This window comes from Heterodontus francisci, chromosome 35 (assembly GCF_036365525.1).
Source record: "Heterodontus francisci isolate sHetFra1 chromosome 35, sHetFra1.hap1, whole genome shotgun sequence".
NCBI lineage: Eukaryota > Metazoa > Chordata > Chondrichthyes > Heterodontiformes > Heterodontidae > Heterodontus > Heterodontus francisci.
Window position 1 is genome coordinate 47,897,611 of NC_090405.1, and position 26,229 is coordinate 47,923,839.

General features: G+C 45.1%; 1 protein-coding gene across 10 annotated transcripts in view; it reads right to left on the minus strand.

Moving 5' to 3' along the window:
• Window positions 1–5,441: 5,441 nt before the first annotated feature.
• The window catches only part of ccdc33 (coiled-coil domain containing 33), a 304,008-nt gene continuing 283,220 nt past the window's right edge, over window positions 5,442–26,229 (minus strand). For 6 of the 10 annotated variants that reach the window (XM_068015480.1, XM_068015479.1, XM_068015489.1 and 3 more), the window contains 8 exons: window positions 18,385–18,580; window positions 17,146–17,234; window positions 14,617–14,748; window positions 12,375–12,459; window positions 10,951–11,087; window positions 9,431–9,514; window positions 6,415–6,531; window positions 5,442–5,878 (listed from right to left, as the gene is read on the minus strand). In XM_068015480.1, the coding sequence (XP_067871581.1) occupies window positions 5,816–5,878; window positions 6,415–6,531; window positions 9,431–9,514; window positions 10,951–11,087; window positions 12,375–12,459; window positions 14,617–14,748; window positions 17,146–17,234; window positions 18,385–18,580 (903 nt within the window). In that variant the 3' untranslated portion in view covers window positions 5,442–5,815. Of the gene's footprint in view, window positions 5,879–6,414; window positions 6,532–9,430; window positions 9,515–10,950; window positions 11,088–12,374; window positions 12,460–14,611; window positions 14,749–17,145; window positions 17,235–18,384; window positions 18,581–26,229 lie in introns of those variants that run through there. The other 4 variants (XM_068015481.1, XM_068015484.1, XM_068015485.1 and 1 more) reach the window with 4 other exon arrangements.

Genomic DNA, 26,229 nt, shown 5'->3' on the forward strand with positions numbered 1-26,229 from the left:
ACATGGTGTTGCTTTCATCATTTCAATGGAGATTAATTAATGGGTAGTCTTGTGAAGTATGCATGCTCAGTAATAGGTTAATACTGTTGATCAATTTATCTGCCCATTGCTTGATTTATTTCCAAACAACTAGTGATACATGTCTGATTCAAATGTTTCAATGGTGTGGTGACCAATTTTCATGGATGGTGGAGACAAGCAGAGTATAGAAAACCAGTTCAAGCAAGAGCCAGATTACACAAGGGAAATTTAATTGTCATTTCGGACCCCACCCCTCTACCTCCACCCCCCAAAATACTGCTTGAACAGATGGGGTGAATTATTTCCTCTTGATTCTTTATGTAATTAAATTGTAAATCCATCCTTTATAAGTGCAGGAATATGGGATTAGAATAGCTGGCTGCATGGCCGGCACAGACACGATGGGCCGAAGGGCCTGTTTCTGTGCTGTATAACTCCAGGCGCTGCTTCACAAACCACTGACCACCTCCAGGCACGTATCCATTGTCTCTCGAGATAAGGAGGCCCAAAAGAAAGAAAAGAAAAAGAAAGAATAACTCTATGACTCTAAATAGGTTTATGATTTTATTGTGCTAAGTGCACAGAGCACACCTTATCCCTTAATTGGAAGCAGGGAGTGACCAGAGCTCCAAAACTATCAGAAAGGTGACTAACCATTTTGTATATGTCATAAATTTGTCTTTACTTTTGATTCCCTCCCCCCCTCATGTTAAAGTAGTATTCTTGTTTCTAAATAAATTGTCTTTCAACTAGTAAGATAAATGGAATGCCAATGATTGATCATGGGAGTGATGTTGCATTGGCAGTCGCATATGATGCTGCAGAATCATTGTTATCAATTTAGATTTAATAAAAATCATCACCTTTAACCAGAAAAGTGTTTTTTTTTAAAGGTTGGTGGTGGAAACTGAATTTCTGTTGTGCATTGTTTGGGAACTCAGGTCATTTGAAAGTTGTACAAGCGATCACAATGCCCTCTTAATATTTCTTGCACCACTACAATTGCCATCGACTGCTGATGATTTGCCAAATTAACTAATCTTACAAGTGTAAAAGTTATTTTAAAAGTGGTCAAAGGCTTTAATATGCAATAATAACAGACCCTTATCATTTGTTTGCTGTAAACAAAAACAATTTCTAGCCTTTAGTGTCTATGATGCAGATTTGTTTGCAGTTTTATGTTGACTAGGGCAATTATCCTAGAATTTGTGTACATCCTCTTAAAATCACGCCACACAAACATTTTCTTGGTTTGTTATCACTGGCGTGTTTATGTTTTGTGTTGATAAGTGATAATTGTATTCACTAATAAATCACTACTTTTACAAATATCTCAGATTATACAAAAGCTTGAAGTTCATCACTTTTTTCAAGCTTTCTGAGCTCTCTTTAATTTACATCTAGGCTGTAATCACCTTGGCAGAATATGCTCAGAATTTATTCCGCACACCATCTCTAACAGGTTCTCAGCACGTTTAATTTCAGTACAAACAAATCAACAGTACATTTCACGGATATATAAAATATTATTTGTCAACTGTTGAGAAGTTTTCATCATAGTCTTTACCCAAATTTCTCAATTTTTTTGGACTTGGATCTTACTTACACAGGTCCCAGCACTGAAGTTGATTTCCAAATATCCCAGACCCCAGTTGAGTTCTTGCACCTCATGGTTGCAAGAGAGTTTCTATGTTCACTGTCACTGCAGCACTTCATGGCTCAAGTTCACCTCTCTAAGGCAATCATTTCCTTCCTTCAGCTTCCACACTCCCAACTGTCACACTTCTACCAACCCCATTCAGACTATGTGTAGCCGAAGTGGGAATCAAACATAAACCACACATATATAAAATTCCCCGCTAATGTCTCCATTTTTTTCTCTTACTCATACATAAACAATTTGAATTCTTTGACACGTTTGAGTGTTTAAATGCTTTAGAGACTGTGCAGAGGAGATTTACTAGCATGGTTCCAGGGCTGAAATACTTCAGTCACGTGCGGAGACTAGAGAAGCTTAAGGTTAAGAAGGGATTTGATAGATGTGTTCAAAGCCATAAAGGGTTTTTACAGAGTAAATTTTTATTTTAATTTTATTTTAAGATACAGCACTGAAACAGGCCCTTCGGCCCACCGAGTCTGTGCTGACCAACAACCACCCATTTATACTAACCCTACAGTAATCCCATATTCCATACCACCTACCTACACTGGGGGCAATTTACAATGGCCAATTTACCTTTCACCTGCAAGTCTTTGGCTGTGGGAGGAAACCAGAGCACCCAGCGAAAACCCACGCGGTCACAGGGAGAACTTGCAAACTCCGCACAGGCAGTACCCAGAATTGAACCCGGGTCCCTGGAGCTATGAGGCTGCAGTGCTAACCACTGCGCCACTGTTCCGCCCACCACTGCCCACCAATAAGGAGAAACTGTTTCCAATGGTTGGCAACTAGAGGACACAGATTTTAAGTAATTGGCAATAAAAGTGGAGGTGATATGAGGAATGAATTTTTTTTATGCAGTGAGTTATTATGATCTGGCACACACTGCAAGATAGGGTGGTGGAAGTGGATTCAATAGTATTTTTCAAAAGAAATTGGATAAATATTTGAAGTTGAACAATTTTCAAGGCTATGGAGAAAGAGCAGGGAAGTGGGACTAAATGGATAGCTTTTCCAAAGAGCCAGCACAGGCTTGATGGGCCAAATGGCCTCCTTTTGTCTGTACCATTCTATGATTCTTACCTTGTATTTGTTGACATCATTTGCTTACTAATTATCTGGTATCCCGACATATTTGAACATATTTGTTTGAAGTTTCTTTATAGTTAGCTTGAATTGGGGTTTTAAAAAGTCACCATTTAAGAACTAACAGCAAAATTACCTTTTATCACTTAACCCGAGTAGCCATGTGTGCTTGTTGTAATTCCAATGTCCAATTCAAAACAGACAATATAAATCCTTCAGTGATTGTCATAAGTTCTGGCGTAAATCCTGATCACTGATTCGTTGCAACTGTGCTTAGTCCTTGCAAGTTGCAAATGGCCATCTATGTTGTTAATGTTCCATGGTCCATTACTTATCCCATTTGACTCATAACTGTTAATTACACATGGTCACCATTGTGTGTTTATGTGTGCCTTGGGCTCTTTTTCAAATTATCACTAGGGATATCGATTACATCATTCAGTCTGCAGTGTTGGTGTATCACTTTCCCTGTGAATAGCAAGAGAATTGTATCAAAGGGCTGGATTTTGGTCTGGAGGCGGGGCTCCCAGTGCTGGGCCAAAAAGGTGGGGAAATTCCACCTCTGCCTTTTTTCCCCCCACTCACCACCACCAACACCCCGCCCCCACCAGTCCCAGAGCGATTCTCCGGTCTTTTTGTGTCAAAGTTTTAGGAGGTGGGATCCCCATCCCTTTAAAGATGGGGATCCTGCTTCCAAGAGCTGCTGGCCAATCAGAGGGCTGGAAACTCAGCAGTATCAGCAGCGCCAATGGGTGCAGTGGCCACTGCCAGTACTGAAAAGGCTTCAGACCCAAGCCCGGTGGTGGAACCCCGGAACAGAGGTAGGTGAGGCAGGGTCACTGGAACTAGTTCCGAAGACACCGGCGAGGGGGAGTGGGGGGCTGGTGGTTGTTCAGTCTGGGAGAGGGGGTTCCCTTGGGCCGAATTGGTTCCCGGTGGGGGTTCTCCGTGGGCCACAAATTGCCCATGGAGGGAGGGCCCCCCCTCCCCCAAGCCCGCAAGAAGGGTGTCTCATTTTCCAAGGTGTCCTCCCCGAATGACGGAGGACCCCTCCTGCCCTTGGCAAGGTCCCAGCAGTGGCAGGAAGAAGCCCTTAATTGGCTGTGAATAGGCCACTTAAGGGCTTCAATTGGCCTCTGGGGGCGGGAAGGCTGTCGTCGGCCTATCCCATTCCTGGGATGATCCCTGGGCGACCGGGTGGCAATAGGCCATCCGCCCTGCTGCTCCCCCTGCCCCGCCACCCATCACAACACTCTGTGCCCCAATCCCACTTCAAGAGGGGGGTGTGTGGGGCTTAAAATCCCGACTACAGTATGAGACATCCTAAAGTTCTGAGCGTCACGATGGCACCCATTTGGTCCTATATGCTTCTGAACCCAGGTTAGCACCAGACATGAACGCAAGGGCCTTTACTCCCATCAATGTTTAGTTTGTTTGTGCCCACCTGCAAAGGATACTGCAAGTGACTGCCAGTTCCCCAGCAGCAGTCACTTTACATCAGTCCACTATGCTGCCATTATTTGGTAATACCCAGCAAGTTAAGGCTTAGACCCTGAGATATCAAAAATACCCTGCTGCTCCCTCATCTAATGCAGAGTTCCTGGACTCCAGATACAATACGGTTCAAACCTAGATCATTAATTACATCATAGGCACACCAGAGCAGCAACTTTTGTGGCTTGACAGTTCCAAAGGTATCGTTCAGTATAAGCCAATCAGACTCTTCAGAGAAATCATGCTGCGCTGCACTCTTTATTAATTGGCCATTAAAAGGAGACTCAAATGGAGAAACAAGATGAGCTAAAGGACCTCACTGAGGAACAAAGGAAGCCAGCGCCCTTTGTGGATGCAGGAGCAATTCAGCAGACTTGGATACCCAGCACCTTCTCCTAATGTCCCAATGGAGTTTTCACATATTTATCAATTTCCTTACATCTTCCTCATCCCCTGTAATAATTGACAATCAACATTTATATTGCCACCAACTTAAGCAGAACACAATTTTTTTTTAAATTGTGTAACTTTCCTTAGTCACGCAAATGAAACTGTCACCACATTCTGCAACACTTCTGCCAACATATTTTATATCCCAAAAATATGATTTTCCTCTGATTCTACTACCTGCTGCCATGGTGCTTGTGTGTGTGTCGTGCTCGAATACCCAGGCCGGTGCTTCATCCTGTGGCTGGACAGCTGATTGTCTGGGAAAGGTTCCTGGGACTCAAATGGCTCTCGACCTGTCGGTGTAATCCTGAGGAGATCTTGCTTTAGGTTGTTGCACTTCCACCGATGTGAGGCAGCCTGACCCTGCCCAATTTCTGGCACACTAAATCATCAGAGGGAATGGTGTGGCGCTTTTGGGAGAGACACCAACATCTTCACTTATCATACTTATTCTATTGCAGCAGTGACATTGCTGAACACCCCTCTACTTATCCAGTCTAGCTGATATTCAAGGGGAAGGTCACCTAGTAACCCAGAGCCTACATGGCAGGAGTCTGAACAGCCGTGTGATATTGAAAGGCTGGCTTTATGGTCTCTGCACTTCAAACATCCCTGGAGGTGTTGCTCGTTCCAAGGAACATACATTGTGGCTACTGGTCTCAGACTATTAGCTTCAGTATAAATGCTCCTTAATGCAATTCTTCCCCTCAAATGAAACAGCACAACAATGGACATCTTTATTGGATAATATTTTATTCTGAGGCTGTGTAAAAATGCTCCATGCACAAATGAATAGAAGTTATACTACTCAGGTTACAAATCATTGTTAATAAAGAATGAACTTAATTATTAATAAATTACATTAATATGAAAATAACTATATAAATTTCCTTACATTCAGTATTTCTATGTCAGGGCTTTGTTTACAAAACTAGCTAGAACCTTTCGCAAGGAAGCAGAATTTGTTTTTGTTTTAAATAAATATAACCAGCTTCAATTTTGTACAAGAAAGTAGCTACTAGAGACAATGTTCATTCTCGATTTGACTATACACAAATTAAATGTTCTCTTATAAATGTTGTGTGTAAACTCCGCTTTTGAAATTCATGCCAAAGGGTCAAGCATTCCATGTCGATTTCGAGTCAAAAGGGAATCTGATGCATTTTTCTGTTAAAAAGGCAAGGGAAAATATTAAAAGCAGTAAGTGCCTTGCATAATCCTAATCTAACTCTGGGCCTCTGCAATGATGTTTTGTAACTGAGTGCTAGAAGATGTGTAGTCGTCAAAAAATAGGGTTCTTACGTAAGATAAGTCACCAATAAATGCAAGAAGGAATTCAGGAGAAATATCTTTACCCAGAGAATGTGTAACTTGCCACCACATGGAGTGGCTGAGGCAAATAGCGTAGATACATTTAAGGAGAAGTTAGATAAACACATGAGGGAGAAAGGAATATGCTGATAGGGTGAGACGAAGGTTCATGTGAAGTATTAACACTGGCATGGCCTGTTCACGTGCAGCAAGTGCAGGCTTTTGAAATCCAAGTTTAACATCATATAGCCACAACTTTCTAATTGATTTCTTTATCTACTCTCTTCACCCCCCTGTGATGTCCAACTTGGTCTTCAACCCGACTTTCTCCATTAAAAAAACTCTTGTAAAAACATAAAAGTTTGCAGTATGAGGGAAAGAACTTCGCTCACCAATGGAAAGTCATGTAACACCATGGTGGAGGTTCTGGTGAAACCATGTTCAGACTCGGACAACCTTGTCAAGATCTCCTGTTTCTCTCGCCCCCATTTCCGTGAATTCTCCTCCATCTACCAAATAAACCATGGAGGATATGAAGGTCAATTATTCTCAGCAGAAATCATGGCTTAAGTGAAATTCTCAGCACGTGCCTGAGTTGGTACTAAATTACATGTATCCCAATGAGCCACTGCAACAAACTTTGTGCTTTTTTTGGACTAATGAGACCACTTTGCACACAGAAGGTGGATCAAACACTCCGCAGCTATGCCCTATTTACCCTAGACACTTGAATAAAAACAGAAACTTATGGTAATACTCAGCAAGCCTCTCAACACCTGATAAAACAGTGGCATTCCTGTAAAGAAAGGTCTCTCCCCTTTGTGTATTTTCAGCAATTTTCTGATCATATTTCAGATATTAAGCTTCTGCAGTTTTTTTTCCTTCTCTCAGTTATCACCCCTGGTGCTGTAAGCAGGGAACCTTTACTATGGTTTGTTGAAAGGTGAACTTTAAAATAAAAATTAAAACTAAGAAATTCTGACCTTTCATCAGATCTGTAGTATTAATTCTGTTTCTCTCTCCACAGATGCTGCCTGATCTGCTGAGCATTTCCTGCATTTTCTGTTTCTATTTCAGGTTTCCAGCATCTGCAGTAATTTGTTTTGATTTTATTGAACATTTTTTTAAAAACTTTGTTCCCAGGATGTGGACCTTTCAGAGATGGATGACTATCATCTCTCATTGTCCTAAGGTGATGGTAGTGACCCTTTTTCTTGAACTACTTCCACCCTTTTGGTGATGGTGCTTCCTCGTTGGTGTTAGGTAGATAATTAGTTGTAGATCCAATATTCTATTGCTGGGATTTTATCCGAGTGGCGGGGATCTCGGCCTCTGGCAAAAGTGATGGCAAGAACACCGCGCGCCCCCTCTATGGGAGGCCCGCCAATTCAAGTGCTAATTAGGCACTTAACTGGACAAAACGGGCCTTCTACAGGATCAAGGACACCGGCAATGGAAGTCCTGCTCTCTGAGAGCTGCCGGCCAATTAGAGGCTGGCAGATCTATAATTGAGTAGCACCACCGCGGAGGACCCCAACCACAGGTAAGTCAGGGTGGGAGGTGTCTCACGGGGTGGGGGCTGTGTGGTAGGGGGGTATTGGCAGCAAGGCCAGGGGGGTGGCTGTCAGCAGGACCCCTTTCCCATTGCAGGGTCTCTCGTTCAGGCACTTTTAACGAGGGATTCCCCGCTTCCTTACCCCCTCACCATAGCTGGCAAGCAACCTGCATGGTTTTTCTTGCCACACGTGGCAACAGGCCTGCCCACTGCTGGGCTAAGTGGGCATTAATTGCCCACGTAAGGGCCTCAATTGGCGGCGGGGCGGGAAGGCCGTTCACAGGCCTTCCTACTTCCTATTTCGGGGGGGAGCCGGGAAAGGGGGTGGAGGCCCTCTCGGCCACCATCCTGCCCAATTACATGCTCTCCCTACCTCCAAACCTGCCGCAGGAGACAGCATAAAACTTCCCGGTAAGTTTCACTTTACATTTAGTTCAGAGCAAGAATCCTTTATTTAGCCCATCATCATTTAAACAACGTCATCTTCAAGTGCTCTAAGTTCCATCAGTGCACCAAGTCTTTGGAAAGAATTAAAAATTGCTAAAACATTTTTTTTTGCTAAAGATTCAAAAAGTATTTTCTCCACTTTTCTCTAACTCTTTTGGATCTTTTCATATCATGCACCATCATTGCACGAGAGGCAGGTGACCTGGCTTCTGCCACTACCACAGTCAAAAGTGACCAGCAGCAGGTATCCCAAAGCCCGCTGCGGGAGGAATCTTATCAGTCACCTGGAGGCGGCTTTGAAGGCGGGAAGGTGGGAATTTCTGAAAGTTGCGCGTTGGATCGTCTACTCAACACGTTCTCGCCTCTAAGTGATCTTGCCGGAGGTGGGGGTCAGACCAGCACCGGCAACCTGCCCGGCAGCAGCCAGTAGCCAATTAGGATCAATTAGGTGCCCACTTGGGGGCAGACTGTTGACGTCGCCGGAATCTTCCTGAAGGGTACGATCCCCCAGCTGAGGCTGAAGTCTGACAGGTGCCTGAAGGAGGCCTCCCAGCAGCAGGCTGGGGTACCATTGATACCCCCTTTAATTCCCCCCCCCATCCTGGAGCTGCGGGGATCAGAGGGCCACAGTGCTCCCCACCGACGTCGGCAGTGCCCACCTCTCCTGGTGGGGCTGCCATCCACCCACAGCTTCAGGCACTCCGATCGGCCCTCCTGCCTGTGCAGCCCACCCACCATCTTTGATTGGATGCCAAACACAGAGGCAGCATGTTAGTTGGCTGCCTCTGAGAAGATCGCACAGGCAGGTGGCCCTCCAACACAATTGGGTTTGGGACCCGAAAAATGGTCCCGCCCAACCCGCATTGAGAAACAATGTCAGTAAGATTCCACTCTTAGAATCACTGAATAAGTACAACACCGAAGGAGGCCATTTTCACTCCCTTCACTACTGCACCAGAGTGTCAACCTAGATTTTGCACTGATTACTGTTGTGTTGCAGCGCAGGCTTACTGTATTCATTGGTGCCTGGGTTGAGGTCTTTAAACCTCACCTCACTATAAGAAAAAAGACAATTATTGGTGCAAATTAACATTGAGATAATATGGGTGTGAAATTCCTTTGTCTACTATCTTAATGCAAGTGTCAGTGAACAAGTGTTATATACATTTGAACTCCAATATTTGCAAAGTGTAATTTCAAGGAATTAGTAGCTTGTCATGGCTTAGTTCCGGCACAGACTTCCATCGAAGCAGCGGAGATGCAGACTACCTTTCTAAGTTACTTACTGTCCTGTCCCTCAAAGATTTACCTTAGTGCGTCCACATACAAAGTGTTGTACCAGCAGCAGTCAAATATTTAACAAGTGCAAAAAGATGCTCTGAAGGCATCTTTCAAAATCTACGTACCAGCCTCTCCAGTGTTTGTATACGTCCCTGGGCCTTTTCCAATTTTGCTAGTAGACTTAGTTTCTCCGAGTCAGAAAAGGACTCCTGAAAGGAACAGCAGGACAATAAAAGGGTCATTGTTGGAGGCAAGAGGTCATATGATGAAACCTTCAGGAATATGTCCCACTGGAGTTGATAAACCTAAATGTAAAGGGCCCTCTGCAGACCTTTTGGGGCCCTGCTGATGCCAAGAATGCAGGCAGACGGGGCCCGAACATTACCAGGCTGGCTGATGTGCTGACTTCCTGACTGAGTCCCCAACGTTGGCCATTTTGGCCGGCATGGGTTTGGAGCCCTGAAGGCCGCTCTCCCCCACATGGCGGGTAATTAGGCTCATGGGGGGCCTTGTTGAGCAGGGATTAACAAAGCAGGCCTACAAGTCCTCCCTGCCTGCCTGGGTAGGGGTGCAGCAAAAAGCTGCCTTGTAGAAAGGCTCACCGCCCCTCCCACTCTCCTCCAACAGTGGTTGCTTTTTGTGGTTTTTAATTAAACTTGTGAAAATGTGTCTGAGAGGACACCTTCTTGTAGAGGCACCCTCCCAGTTACTTGTCTTGTACTGCAGCCAGGTGCTTTACTGAAGTTGAAAGGCCTCTGATTGGCCCTCCGGCTTCGAGAGCCCACCCACTGCCCTTAATTGGACAGGGAAGCTGTTCCATGCCAATTAAGCGCTCACCCATGTGAAAATCCTAACTTTAATCAGTTTCCCACCGGAGGTAGATTCAGGATCTAAAAACAAACCCGACTCATGTTCCCACCTCTGTGGGGAAAATTCAACCCCTGGTCTATGTAACGTAAAAACCTAAGAACTTTACATTGCAAGTGACAGAGATCAAGATCTAAGAGCACGGGTCCAGATGAAAAAAGGAATTCTGCTCCTTTGACCTCAACCTTTCAGAATGCCAACCCTACAGACCTCTGAGTGCCAGCTTTAGTCCTCTCCTGAGCAGATCAACAGACGTCTACAGGCCAGTGACGCTGACAGTTCAGCACTCCCTCGGTGCAACACCAGAGCATACTACAACTACAATAACAACAAAAACTTGCATTTTTGTAGTGCCTTTAAGGTATAAAGTATCCCGAGGTACGTCACAGGAGCAATAGCAAACAAAATTTGATACTGAGGAGATAATAGGATAGATGACCAAAGGATTGATTGAAGAGGTAGGTTTTAAGGAGCATCTTAAAGTGGGAGAGGTGAGAGACGGAGAAGTTTAGCAAGGGAATTCTAGAGCTAAGGGCCTTGGCAGCAGAAAGCACAGCTACCAATGGTGGAGCAAAGGACATCAGTTAGATTATGAGCTTGTGTCCTTGTGTGTGACCGAAATCCACAACCTTCTAACTCAGCAAAGAATTCTAGCAATTCAGCTGAGCTCATACACAGTAAATTAAAAGTTATTTTATTACAGTCAATTAAAATGTTAAAGAACACTGTAAGTCCACTTGATAGTCGAAGATTATTTATTGCATTAAATGAACCTTACCTTCATTGAGTGTACTGGATACTGGAGAATGATAGGTGCAGGCTGGTGTCGTAACTTTCCTATCTCTTCACGCAGCCGGGTATTCTCTGCTAACAGAACAGACTCGACCTCTTTCCTTACGCTGTCATCAGTAATTCCTATTCAAATACAAACAACCTCAGGATTCAACATTAAAAATCTAATATCTTTCTTTCATTTGATTGTCAACATACACCACAAAGATTACTTACATCACATTTCAAGTGCGAACAAATACTGGCAAAAATCAGAAGTGGCTGTCGCTTTTTCAGGAAAATATCCTAAACTTAGTGGACTGGATTTTACCCGCCCTTTGGAGACAGGCTGGGAGACGGGAGGGCTGGTAATAGGGCAAAGGAAGGAGTTGGGAGGGGAGCCCGACATCTTCCCGCCACCATGGTGTAATACCAGCGGCGGGCACCTCAGTGGCACGGCCGCCCACCGTGCAGCCACTTGAGCCACTTAAGAGCCCAATTAAGAGCCAACTCCCACCCCCACCGGCATTTTGCTGCCGTTGGGAGGGGAAGCCGCTGCATGGGGAGACGACCAGATAAACCCTGGAGACCTCCAAGTGGATTCTTGGGTGGATACGAGGGCTCCTCTATGGCTGCTCCAAGGCCCACAGATGGGTCCCCCGCCGGCAATGGCCACCTCCGTGGCGATGGTGCTACCACTTGAAAAATATTCCCGCCCCCCACCCCCCCCCACCCACTCCACCAATCATCAAGGCCGGCCTGATCCCGGTTCTTTAGAATAAAGATACCTTGTCTTGAGGGCACCTCACCATGGAGGCATCCTCTCCTTCATCTTGCAGCCTCAGCAATGCCACCTGCAACGATGGTGCTGCAGAGGCTGCTGGGCTACTGGCCCTTTGATTGGGCCGGCAGCTCTGGGAGGCGGGTCGCTGCCCTCAGTTGGACAGCGGTCCCAGTGATGGCCTGCTAATTGGCCTCTGCCAGTAAAATGCCACCCCAGGGTCTCGCTGCCAACCAGCCCGGAGTCGGCTCCTACTGGCAGCGGGACATCTTCCCTGCTCAAAACAATTCAGCCCAATGTCTCAATCACTTGATGCTGAGAGGCTGTTTCCCCTGGCCGGAGAGCTTAAAACTATGGCATCATAGTCTCGGGATAAGGGGTCGGCCATTGAGGACTGAGACGAGGAGAAATGTTTTCACTCAGAGGGATGTGAATCTTTGGAATTCTCTACCCCAGAGAGTGTGGATGCTCCATCAAGACTGAGAGCAATAGATTTTTGGGCACTAAGGGAATCAAGAGATATGGGGATGGGGTAGGAAAGTGGAATTGAGGTAGATCAGCCATGATCTTATTGAAGGGCACAGCAGGCTCGAGGGGCCGAATAGCCTATGCCTGTTCCTACTTCTTTGTTCTTTAGCCAATCAATTTACCTATGTGTTTTTTAGATGCATCAGGATTCTCTCTTGTTCTCTCTTTCAACTTTTTATCCAAAAGGGTCTCCATTTTTTCTATAACCTGCATTAGAAAGACATTAAATAGATCAGTTAGATACTGCTCGTACAGAGTGGATAGGACTTTATTTTGCATCTAACCATTCTGTACCTAACCCCATGAGAGTGAGGCTGACCTGGGTATCAGAATATATCTCTCATACTGAGGAGTCACTCAAAGAAAAAAGTTAACAAGAGTTTTGCTCACTACCTGTCTAATAAGAATGTTCTCTCAAATACTAGTAGCACCACAGCCTCACAGCTCCAGCGACCCGGGTTCAGTTCTGGGTACTGCCTGTGCAAAGTTTACAAGTTCTCCCTGTGACCGTGTGGGTTTCCGTCGGGTGCTCCGGTTTCCTCCCACAGCCAAGACGTGCAGGTTGATAGGTAAATTGGCCATTGTAAATTGCCCCTAGTGTAGGTCAGAGAATTGTGGGGATGTGGTAGGGAATATGGGATTAAAGTAGGATTAGTATAAATGGGGGTTGATGGTCGGCACAGACTTGATGGGCCGAAGTGCCTGTTTCAGTGCTCTATGACTCAGAATTTTCATTGCATTTCTGAGCTTTTAGAAAAAGGAATCAAAAAATATTACCCGTATAAAAACAATCAAAAGTAATTAATTGCGAGATGCCACAGTATGATGAGGTGCAATGAAAATATGTGTGAATTAAGTGACAAAAATGCTTCTCCCTTCTCCCGAGGATTGATGGAGAGGGGGGGTGGGGGTGGGTGGCCATGACAGCTCCGAGCTGCAGTACAGGAAGACATGGTGGCAACACAGCCGGCTTTCTCACCTGGCAGGTTTCTCTTCTTGGTTTGAACAGGTAGACAATTGCTAAGTGCAGACGATGCTCATTGGAAGGGATAGGAAAAGAGGACAAATCCACATGGGCAACATTCTCTTACAGGATGATTGCGACGTACATAGGAATTGCTAAACAAAGGAAGCCCAGGTTCCATTTAATTCGCCTTCTACCATCCTGGGAGTCACATGAAACAACGATATTGGAGTGGGTGACTAACCACAGCAATCAATCTCTATCAATTAGTCTAAAACAGACCCGGACATGAGGTGAGGAAAACTCCAGTGGTGGAGAACTTTGGGAACCATTGGTCCAAAGCCACTTGTCCTTCCCAAGCCTGCAACACATACCACATGTCATCCAATACAGGAAAGGGCTTGAAAGTGGAATGATTTCCTACTCAGTGACCCTCCAACAGTGTTTTTTTCCCAAGTCCCAATTGTTAAATGGATACATTCAATCCCTTACAGTTCCTACCAGTTACAGAGAGATCAATGAGTGTCATTGTAAGTATGGATAAGGCCATAAAAATGCAAAGCACTGGGGTTCATTTCTAGAGGAATAGAATTGAAAAGCAGAGATGGCATGTTATACTTCTATAGAGCCTTGGTTAGACCACACTTGGAGTGCCGTGAGCAGTTCTGGTCTCCAAATAACAAGAAAGATAGAGAGGTACTGATGGAAGTGCAAATAATATTTGCAAAGATGATACCGGAACCAAGAGGTTATAACTTCCAGGAAGGATTTAACAGGCTGTGGTTCCTTTCTCTGGAAAAAAGTAATGCGAGGAGTGATCAATTCGAGGTCTTTATCATTACGAAGGGATTTGATAAGATAGACGCAGAAAAGATGTCCACTTTTGCAGGAATACAAAACTAGGGGTCATAAATACAATATAATCACTGATAAATCCAATAAGGAATTCTGGAGAAACTTCTTTACCCAGAGAGTGGTGAGAATGTGGAACTCGCTACCACAACGAGTAGTTGAGGTGGATGGCATAGATGCATTTAAGGGGAAGGTAGATAAGTGCACGAAGAAGAAACGAAGGGAAGGATATGCTGATTGGGTGAGATGAAGAGTGGGATGAGCTCATGTGGCCCATAAACACTGACATAGATCAGTTGGGCCAAATGGTCAGTTTCTGTGCTGTAAATGTTATGTATTTCTCTGTATTTGATGTATGGTTGTTCCCTTATAATTTGTATTTGACATTGCATCAGTTAGGCAAGAGCTATTACATGAGAAGTTGTGTTTCGCCTTAATAAAACACAAGTGCGTTCATTTCTCATTCTCATTTTGAGTATACAGCAAGTTCAACAATGGCATATATCATCCCTTTGCAGTTTTAGAAACAGCTTCACCAGCAGCATTACCTTTTCTTGTTGTCGTATAGTGTCTTCCAGAATCTTTAATTTGCGTATTTTTTCCTGGTATTTCTGTAACACCGCTTGCTGCTGTTGGTGGGCTTTCTGTAGCCGCAGTAGTTCAGCTTCACGATCGTTCTTCTGTAATAGTCAACATTGACAGAGAAGTTTTAATGAGTTAAGATAGCCGCAATGCCTGCTGTTAAAGCTTACGTTAGGAACACAAAAAGCCCATTGTGCCCAACAAGCCTGTCCCTTTTTGATAAGATCAATCTAGCCAACTAACTGCTTGCCAGACAACGTTTTGTCCAGAATTGCCCCTCATGTCCACTGAGATGGTTCTCCACACTGGAATTTCTTCATAACTCATTCCACAAATCTATTAACTTTTAATTGACCTTGGTTTCCTCTCACTCATAATTTCTGCAATTTTAACTTGTGTTTCCTCGTACTTCAATCCTTCACCAGTGAGCAACATCCCTTGGACCAATTTGGTCCATCCCCTTCATAACTTTAAAAGTTTCAAGCTGATCAGCTTAAAGTGTCCTCTTCTCCATAAGAAAGCAAGCACAGCTTCCTTAAAACTTTCCTTATAAATTCCTGAATCATCTTTGTTGCCCACCCCTCGACGCTCTCAAAGACAATAATATCATGCCAAAGATTCAGTGATTACAACTGCACAGAATAATAAATGTTAACAGTCGAAAAGTAAGTCAAGCTATTATTTGCCAGTACAATAAGGTGGCTGGAATTTTGCAATTTATCCTGGTGCCCCCCATTCTCCGCATTGCAGATTTCCTGTCAATAGATCCATTTGGGCCAATGCTCTAAATTATATCATCTTGGCATTGGCATTGGTCATGGTAATGTGACTGAATTAATAATCCAGTGGAACGGTGGGTTCAAATCCTACTGGGAGAACTTGAATTCAGTTTGAAAGAAATCTGGAAAGTTATATCAGTAAAAGTGACCATGGAGCTACTGGATTGTCACAAAAACCCAACTAGTTCACTAATATGAACCTTTCCCTTTAGGAAAGGAAACCTCCCATCCTTATTTGGTCTCTGATCCAATACCAATGACTCTTAACTGCTTTCTGAGGTGGCCTCACAAATTTCTCAGTTGCATCAAGCTCACAGTTTAATGGCCCTTTATAACTGACCTGTTGACTTATCCAAATATCCACACAACCTTCCCAAGTTAAAGAAGCAAGCAGGCAATCTATTCACATGGATATCGAGAAACACTGAACCTCTTGTGAGCTTCTCCTCAAGGTATAAGGATCATGGACACCAACCATACATCCTCTCACACTGAATGAGTCGATCAGGATGCTGTGCTACAGAGCCTTGCACTATCCTGGAATCCCCTAACTAATATTGTGGGGTCACCATAACCAAACGATCTGCAGTGGTTTAAGAAGAAAGCCCACCGCCATCTTCTCAGGAAAATTAGAGATGGATAATAAATCCAACCACCGCCAACATCTGGAGAAGAATTGTTTTTTTTAAAAAAGAAAAGTTTTTCACCAATCATCTGACACTTCAAAACCAAAACACATGGGGCTGGATTTTCCCGTGAGCTTCAGGGCCCCGACTTTGGGACCAAATGGGGTTCCCGAGCCTGCACTTGCCAGCAGCATGACCAACGTTGCAATCTTCCCGGAGGCAGCCTCCTAATTGGCCGCCTCTGCATTTTGCCATCCTATTAAGGACAGTGGGCGGGCTCTCAATGTTGCTGGCCCAATCAGAGGGCCGACAGCTCTGGAGCCTCAGCAGCTGCACCGGGGGAGGTGGGCGCTACTGAGGCAGCTCGGGGATGGTCAGGGTGCCTGAACACGGAGGCACCCTCGCAGTGTGGATACAAATGAAAAACTTTGAGGTTGAAGCTGTTAGGCCCCTCGGAGTGGAGGGGAAACCCCTCCAGATGAATTGCTGGGGCCACGTGTGTGGCTTTTCCTGCCCGCCGCCCCCCTCAATGGTGCATGGAGCCTCCCGATCTAATAGCCCACCCAGCCTAATGCAAGGAGGCCGCCTTTATTGAGCTGGCGGCCTTCCATATTCAGCGGGGGTCTGCTCCGCTGCCGACAGAATGCTGGCGAGGTTGTGAGATTGCCCCCTAATTCGGGCCTTAATGATGACAATTGGCTGCCTGCATCCGTGGAGTGGGCAGAGAATCCTAATCCCAGCCCAACGCAGGAACATTCCCCAGAGGCGGGAATGCGTCAGGGAATGCATCCCAACATGACTCCCCCCACCATCCCGTACCTCCCGCTTCCAATTCTGCTGCCACAGGGCCGGGAAAATTCAGCCCATGGTCTTTACACATTCATCTAATGCAACTCTGAGCTGCAAAAGGCCACCTACAGTCAATCAAGTGAGCAGCTATCGATTAAAAATATCTTAACTGCTTAAAAGTACAAATGAGACATCAAGCCAGAGACTTCCCTGGTGTGTCTGGCTTAGTTGCACATTAAACCATCCACGGACCTTAAAAAAAAAATCATCTACACAATTTCTTTTCACCCTTTCAACTCACCCGAATCAATTCATTCTGAAGCTGTTGCACTTTGTCTTTGCAATTTAGAAGCTCCGCAGTCTCACTGGCCAGTTTCTGTCTTAATAAAACTGGAAGCCATGTGAGCATCAAAGACACAATTGAAAATAAGTTAAAACATCAGTTCCATACCTACACACTTTATCCATGTTTAGACAGCAATCAGAACTCGTGACGTTGCTAATCAAATATAGGTGTGGCACGCCTGTTCTTTCAGAGAGCCAGCACAAGCATGATGGGCTGAATGGCTTCCTTTATTGCTGTAAATTCTATAATTCTAAGGTCGCTGACGGAAGGTTAAATATAGAACAAAAATGCGTGCCATGAAGGGTAGCCCAGGATCCATGACAAGTTGGGGAGGGGGCGAGAGGGAGGAGGGTAGAAATTAGTATGCGTTGAGGCCATTTTTGGGGGTGTAAAAGGGGCACGATGCTGATCCATTTAGCTCAGTAGGTAGCGCTCTTGCCTCGGAGTCAACAGGTTTCAAGTCCCAGTTCAGGGACTTGAGCACAGAATCAACTGAGGGAGTGCTGCCTTGTCAGAGATGCCGCCTTTCAGAGGAGATGTTAAACCAAGGCCCTGTCTGCCCTCTTAGGTGCATGCAAAGATCCTACGGCACTTTTCAATAAAGAACAGGGGAGGTCTGGCCAAGAGCTTTAACTCAACCGAAACCTAAAAATAGACTATTCTAGCTCATCTACATTGCAATAGTGACTGCACTTCAAACCATTTCATTAGCTGTAATACGCTTTGGGAAGTCCTGAGGTCATGAAAGGCGCTATAGAAATGCAAGTTCTTTCTTCACTTCGATCATCTCATTGCTGCTTTGTGGGAGCAAATTGGCTGATACATTTCCTACTTCACATTAGTGACAACACAGCCAAAAAAAAATAGTACTTCATCAGCTGCAAAGAGCTTTGGGAAGTCCTGAGGTCATGAAAGGCACTGACATGCTTTTCTAACCTTTTCCCTCTAATATGGTGGATAACCAAGTGTCCCTGTATATAAATTGTATCATTATAAATTTACCACATATCTTCTGTATTGTTAGCAGTGCAAATACCAAGTCAATTGGCGGTGAAAAGCCTGGGTCGTTAGTAGCGTTACACAATGTAACCCAGAGAAAATTACAGGTTAAGCCAAGATAGATCGGGGAACGAGATCAATTATTTTCCATCTAAGTTAGTCTCGCAATGGCAGTGTAAGTTCTTTAAACCACACCTATTCTGTCAGCTATTTCTGCCTTTGTCATTACATCAATGTCTGTGTCGTCCAACCGTGTGCGGCCTAGGTCTTGATGTGAGCTCAGCTCACTCCGCAATTTGCTGTTATCGGCCTCCAGTCTTGCGATGTCTTTCCTCGCGTTAATGATGTCTTCAGCCATCTTCTGCATCGCAGCCCGGTAATTATCCAGCTCCTGCCAGCACACAAAGAGTGGAAAGTGGGAACTAATTCAATTTCCTGAAAACGCCCGTTTCGTGATATTCGTAACAGGCAAGTTAATGCCTCCCAAAGAAATATAGAAGACAGGGTTTTTTTTTGTTGCTTTTTTTATTTGTTCATTGGGCAAGGCCAGCATTTATTGCCCATCTCTAAATGACCTGCGACGGTGGTGGTGAGCTGCCTTCTTGAACTGCTTTAGACCATGTGGTGTAGGTACACCAACCGTGCTGTTAGAGAGGGAGTTTCAGGATTTAGACCCAGCAACAGTGAAGGAATGACTTGCAGGGGAATTTGCAGGTGGTGCTGGTGTTCCCATGCGCCTGATGGAATATCATGAAAATGTGTCAAGCATTCATTTGTTAGTAGGACCAATTAGTTAATACCACCACTTTATTCAAAAGGGAATTGGATATTATACCAACAGGGAAAATTTGCAGGTGCTATGGGAAAAGATCGGGGGAATGGAACAAATTGGATAACTCTTTCAAAGAGCCAGCACAGGTCTGATGGGCTGAATGGCCTCCTTCTGGCTGTAGGATTCTATTTGTTATATTGTATTATAATTCAGGCCATTTTTTACCACAGTGACTTTAACAACAAACATATGCCTTTTAGTTTTTTGGTGTCATTTCATTATAAACCTGTTAGAAGCACTTGCAATGATTTAACTTCTAGGAGTGAAGAGCAGATGAGAAAGTAAAGCTTAATTGAAAGTTGCTGGATTTACGGTAAAACAGCGATTGCACTTTTTCCCCGAGAATCAGCTGCGGATAATTACAGGATACACTTACACTGTTAATGTCACAATCATTATTTTTTCCGTCATTGTACATTAACAACTTGAGCACACTGGCTACCAGTGTGCACCCTCAGAGCCCCTGGCAGCAGAGGAACTGGTCTCAGAACCAAATGAAACTAATCTGCATACTTCGTTGCAAACATTATACAAAAAAATCTACTGTGAAAGAAAAGAAAGACTTACATTTATACAGTACATTTCATAACCTCAAGCGAATCCCATAAGAGAAATAAGACTACATTATTCAGTGACTGGGAATTCTGCGGCAAGTAACTCACCTCCTGACTCCCCAATGCCTCTCCACCATCTACAAGGTGCAAGTCAGGAGTGTGATGGAATACTCTCTACTTGCCTGGATGGGTGCAGCTCCAACAACACTCAAGAAGGTTGACACCATCGAGGACAAAGCAGCCCACTTGATTGGCACCCTATTCACCACCTTCAAGATTCATTCCCTCCACCATTGACGCACAGTGACAGCAGTATGTACCATCTACAAGATGCACTGCAGCAACTCACTAAGGCTCCTTGAACAGCATCTGCCAAATCCGCGACCTCTACCACCTAGAAGGACAAGGTCAGCAGACACATGGGGCTGAGTTTTATGGAGATGGCCGGGGTGCAGCCACCGGCACAAAAGCGGGAGTTGGTGAGGTGAAATGGCGAACCTGATTTTGCACATAAATATGAGGCTTGCTCGCCAAAACGAAGGAACAAAGTATTCTGAAAGAAATATAACATGTAACTGGAGAACCTGAGCCCACCAATCACTGGACAGGATCCTGCCATGGTGGAACTCAACTTGCGTTCAAAAACCACAGAAAATATGCTGGTACTGACAATGAATCACATTTACAACTAGAAGAATGAATTGCATTTATATACCACTTTTCACAACATCAGAACCTCCCAAAGCAATTTACAGCCAATGAACTATTTTTCAAGCATGGTCACTCTTCTAATGTAGGAAACATGGCAGCCAGTTGCTGCACAGCAAGCTCCCACAGACAGCAGATGTGATAATGACTATTTAGTGATGCTGGTTGAGGGAAAATATTGGCTGAGACACTGAATTGAACTCCCCTGCAATTGTTCAAACATTGCCGTGGGACCTTTCGATGCCCACCTGACAGGATAAGAGACAACAACAATTTATATTTATATCACGCCTAATGTACTGAAACAGCGCTTTACATGAGCATTATCAAACAAAATATGGCACTGAGCCACAAAAGGAGATATTAGGTCAGATGACCAAAAGCTTGGCCAAAGAGGTAGGTTTTAAGTAGTGTCTTATAGGAGGAAAGTGAGGTCGAGAGACAGAGAGGTGTTGGGAGGGTATTCCAGAGCTTGGGGGTCTAGGCAGCTAAAGGCGTGGCCAACAATGGTGCAGCAATGCACAAGAGGCCAGAATTAGAGGAGCACAGATATCCTGGAGGGTTGTGGGGCTGGAAGAGATTACAGAGATAGGGAGGGGCGAGGCCAAGGAGGGATTTGAAAACAAGGATGAGAATTTTAAAATCAAGACGTTGCTTGACCGGGAGCCAAAGTGGGTCAGTGAGCACCGGGGTGACAGGGGAATGGGATTTGGTGCAAGTTAAGACACAGGCAGCAGAGTTTTGGATGACCTCAGGTTTAAGGAGAGCAGAATGTGGGAGACCAGCCAAGAGTGCATGGGAATAGTCAAGTCTAGAGGTAACGAAGACATGAATGAGGGCTGCAGCAGCAGATGAGCTGAGACAAGGGTGAAGTTATGGAGGTGAAATTGGCAGTCTTAGTGATGGTGCGAATATGAGGTTGGACATTCATCGCAGGGTCAAATGTGATACCAAGGTTGCGAACAGACTGTCTTAATCTCAGATTGTTGCTGGGGAGAGGGATGGAGTCGATAGTTAGGGAACGGAGTTTGGAGCAGGGACCATAAACAGTGGCTTCCCATTATTTAATTGGAGGAAATTTCTGCTCATCCAGTGCTGGACGTCGAATAAGCAGTCTGATAATTTAGCAACAGTGGAGGATTCAAGAGTGTTGGTGAGATAGACCTGAGTGTCGTCGGCATACACGTGAAAACTAACGCCATGCTTTTGAATGGTGTCACCAAGGTGCAGCATGTAAACGAGAAATAGGAGAGGACCAAGGATAGATCCTTGGAGGACATCAGAGGTAACGGTGTGGGAGCAGGAAGAGAAGCCATTGCAAGTGATTCTCTGGCTACGACAGGATAGATAAGAATGGAAACAGGTGAGAGCAGTCCTACTCAGCTGGACGACACTGCAGAGGTGTGGAGAACTGTGTCAAAGGCTGCACACAGATCAAGAAGGATAAGGAGGGAAAGTTTACCTTTGTCACACTCAATTAGGATGTCATTTGTGACTTTAATAATAGCTGTGTTGGTACTGTGGCAAGGGCATAGGGATTCAAAGATGGAGCTTTAGGAAAGATGGGAATGGATTTGGAAGACAACAACACATTCAAGGACTTCAGAGATCTTTGTTTAAACACCTCATCTGAAAGATGGCACCTCCAACAGTGCAGCACTCCACAGTGTCAGGCTGAGACTTTGTCCTCAAATGGGATTTGAATGCACAACGTTATGAATCAGAGACAGGAAAGCTACCCATTGAGCTACATAGGATATAAACAAGAAATACTGGAAATACTCAGCAGGTCTGGCAGCATCTGCGGAGAGAGAAGCAGAGTTAACGTTTCAGGTCAGTGACCTTTCAACGGAACTGGCAAAGGTTAGAAATGTAATAGGTTTTAAGCAAATAAAGTGGGGTGGGGCAAGAGATAACAAAAGGGAAGGTGTTGATAGGACAGAGGGTCACAGACAATAACTGACCAGAAGGTCATGGAACAAAGGCAAATGGTATGTTAATGGTGTGCTGAAAGACAAAGCGTAAGTGCAGAGAGGGTGTTAACTGACAGAAAAATGATCAGCCCTGGCCCAAAGCACAAACATGAAAAAAAACAGCAGTAAAAGTAAAAAATGAATGAAACAAAGTAAAATAAAATGAAAAAAGAAAAAAAACTAAAAAGAAAAAGGGGAGCCCGTCATGCTCCGAAATGCTTGAACTCAGTGTTCAGTCCAGCAGGCTGTAGCGCGCCTAATAGGTAAATGGGATGCTGTTCCTCGAGCTTGCGTTGATGTTCACTGGAACACTGCAGCAAGCCCTGGACAGATATGTGGGCATGGGATCTGGGGGTGGGGTGTTAAAATGGCAAGCAACCGGAAGCTCGGGGTCATGCTTTCAGACTGAACGGAGGTGTTCGACTAAGCAGTCACCCAATCTGCGTGTGGTCTCCCCAATGTCGAGGAGACAACATTGTGAGCAGCGAATACAGTATACTACATTGAAAGAAGTAGAAGTAAATCACTGCTTCACCTGAAAGGAGTGTTTGGGCGCTTGGATAGTGAAGAGAAAGGAGGTAAAAGGGCAGGTATTACACCTCCTGTGATTGCATGGGAAGGTGCCGTGGGAAGGGGACAAGGTGTTGGGGGTGATAGAGGAGTGGACCAGGGTGTCTTGGAGGGAACGATCCCTTCTGAGCTATATGGGATCCTTACAGTCACCAGCTAGATGAATCTTTCACCCCATTTGAACCCTGCTCCCAGGTAAAAGGTCAGTGTCTAAAACATTGCATCATTCAGCACCCCGAAAACCTTATTTTTAAAGACTTGTCACAGCAACACAAGCAGACAGCAGCATGGTAATACCAATGAGTATAAGACAGCTTCCCTCACATGCAAAATAAAGAGAGATAAACAATCACATCCACATCCTTGCTTAACTTAATCTATTTGCAACTTGTGACATTGAGCTCCCTGATTGAATGATGTCCTCAGCATTCTTTGTACCAGGAAGTTAATCATATCACTGCAATTAAACAGGTTCTCAACCAGAATAATAATCAGAATGTTTGCTATTGACAATCGAGTATCTGTGTGTCTCTAATATTTTATTTATTTTTTATTTAGAGATACAGCACTGAAACAGGCCCTTCGGCCCACTGAGTCGGTGCCGACCATCAACCACCCATTTATACTAATCCTATATTATTCCCATGTTCCTACCACATCCCCACCTTCCTCCTACCACCTACCTATACTAGGGGCAATTTATAATGGCCAATTTACCTATCAACCTGCAAGTCTTTGGCTGTGGGAGGAAACCGGAGCACCCGGCGGAAACCCACGCGGTCACAGGGAGAACTTGCAAACTATTATTTTATATATTCTCTAATGTTGCTGATTGATTCATGTTAATTGTACGACATCATGAATCAATCAGATTGTTGGGGAAAACGTTTTCGCCTATTGTTTGTCACCATGACAATTACCTCGGTCTGCTCGTTAATCCTCCACCCCAGCTATTTTGTCCACTTTGCCAAACCACGACTGTCCTCCAATCGCCAATTCCCCGCTGACTCTTTCAGTTCTGCTCTCCTCACCTTCAGTCCCACCTGGTAAACACTGCCTCTGGCTCCAATACCTCCCGCCCATGGAGGTGCACCAAGTATGCCAGCACCCACCTCCCCTGCCCTCACCGTTCTAGCCTACCTCCCAAGCTCACTACAAGTGCTCCAACTCCAATCCCTCTCTCCCACCAAGTCTCAATCTATCCTACCTGCAGCCCAAGAACAGTGATGGCACAGGATTTATTGTAACCTGCCACTGGGTCTATGGTTCCCTGTCTCTGGGCTACTACACATCCCTTTAGATGAGAAACCTTAACCAGGAACAGGCTACAGTTCAATCTGAGACCCGTGCCAATCGAGGATCAATAGAAAAAGACAATAGCCCAGGGTGATCAATTCAGTGGAGCTAATAGTGTCAGCTGTGGTTCAATGGATAGCACTGAGTCAGAAAGCTGTTGCTTCAGGCCCCACTCCAGAAAGTGGCATTACAAAATATAGGCTTTTTAATATTCATTCAGCTATGCCAGCATTTATTGCCCATCCCTAACTGCCCTTGAGAAGGTGGTGGTGAGCCACTTTCTTGAACCGCCGCAGTCCATGTGAGGTAGGTACACCCACGGAGATGTTAGGAAGGGAGTTCCAGGATTTTGACCCAGCGACAGTGAAGGAACGGCAATATAGTTCCAAGTCAGGATGGTGTGTGGCTTGGAGGGGAACCTGCAGGCAGTGGCTGACAATCCCAGTACAGTACTGAGGGGAGTGCTGCACAGTCAATGTGTAGTGTTTCAGAAGAGACGTTAAACCGAGGCCCTGCCTGTGCTCTCTGATGGATGTAAAAGAATCCGCAGCAATATTTAGAAGCAGAGGGGGGCACTTCTCCCTGGTATGCTGGTCAATATTTATCTCGCAACCGGGTAAAACAGATCATCGTCATCATGTTTCTGTTTGTGGGAACTTGCTGTGCACAAATTGGCTGCTGCATTTCCTACATTGCAACAAATTGGCTACATTTCAAAAGTTTTTTAACTGGCTCTAAAGCTGCGGTTGTGAAAGGCAGTATAATAATGTAAGTCTTTCTTTCGAAAGGCCCATGTGTTTGTGAGAGACCCAATACTGTGCTGTCTTTAGAAAGATTGGCTCCTTGCAGGTACAGCTTTAGACTTCATTGTGTCCTGGTATAGCACACTGTGTACAGTATTGTGTCAAGTAATCAGCAATACGGCAGCGAGGCCTGGACAACGTATGCCAGCCAAGAGCGACGTCTCAATTCATTCCATCTTCGCTGCCTTCGGAGAATACTTGGCATCAGGTGGCAGGACTATATCTCCAACACAGAAGTCCTTGAAGCGGCCAACATCCCCAGCTTATACACACTACTGAGTCAGCGGCGCTTGAGATGGCTTGGCCATGTGAGCCGCATGGAAGATGGCAGGATCCCCAAAGACACATTGTACAGCGAGCTCGCCACTGGTATCAGACCCACCGGCCGTCCATGTCTCCGTTATAAAGACGTCTGCAAACGCGACATGAAATCGTGTGACATTGATCACAAGTCGTGGGAGTCAGTTGCCAGCATTCGCCAGAGCTGGCGGGCAGCCATAAAGACAGGGCTAAATTGTGGCGAGTCGAAGAGACTTAGTAGTTGGCAGGAAAAAAGACAGAGGCGCAAGGGGAGAGCCAACTGTGCAACAGCCCCAACAAACAAATTTCTCTGCAGCACCTGTGGAAGAGCCTGTCACTCCAAAATTGGCCTTTATAGCCACTCCAGGCGCTGCTTCACAAACCACTGACCACCTCCAGGCGCGTATCCATTGTCTCTCGAGATAAGGAGGCCCAAAAGAAAAAAAAAAAAAAGAAGAATCAGCAATAGTAACAGTAGAAGTGCTGAGTTTAGCCACAAATTGCCAAAGTTTGCTTCACTGTCAGAGGAATGGTCTTAACGTTGGAGAGATGTTAAACCAAGCCCCCATTTTCCCTCTCAGTGGACATGAAAGTTCCCTTGGCATTACTTCAAAGAAGAACAGAGGGCATTCTCCCTGGTTTCCTGGTCAGCATTTGACCTTCAACCAACACATAAACCCACCCACCACCCCCCCCCCCCCCACCTCCCCAACCTCCCGCCCCCGATTATCTGGGTGTTGTTTCAATGCTGTCTGTGGGATCTTGCTGTGTGAAATTGGTTGACGTGTTTCCTGCATTTCAACAGAGGCTGCACTCGGAAAGCACTGCATTGGCTGTTAAGCGCGGTGGGGCGGTCTGAGGTTGTGAAAGGCGCTATATAAGTGCAAGTTTTCCCTTCTGACAAAAATGGGAGACTGGCAATTTGGTGGAGTGACCAGAGGCTTCGTCAGAGAGCTGGTTTTTAAGGAAGGCCTTAAAAGGTAGAGAGTGGAAAGGGAGGGAAT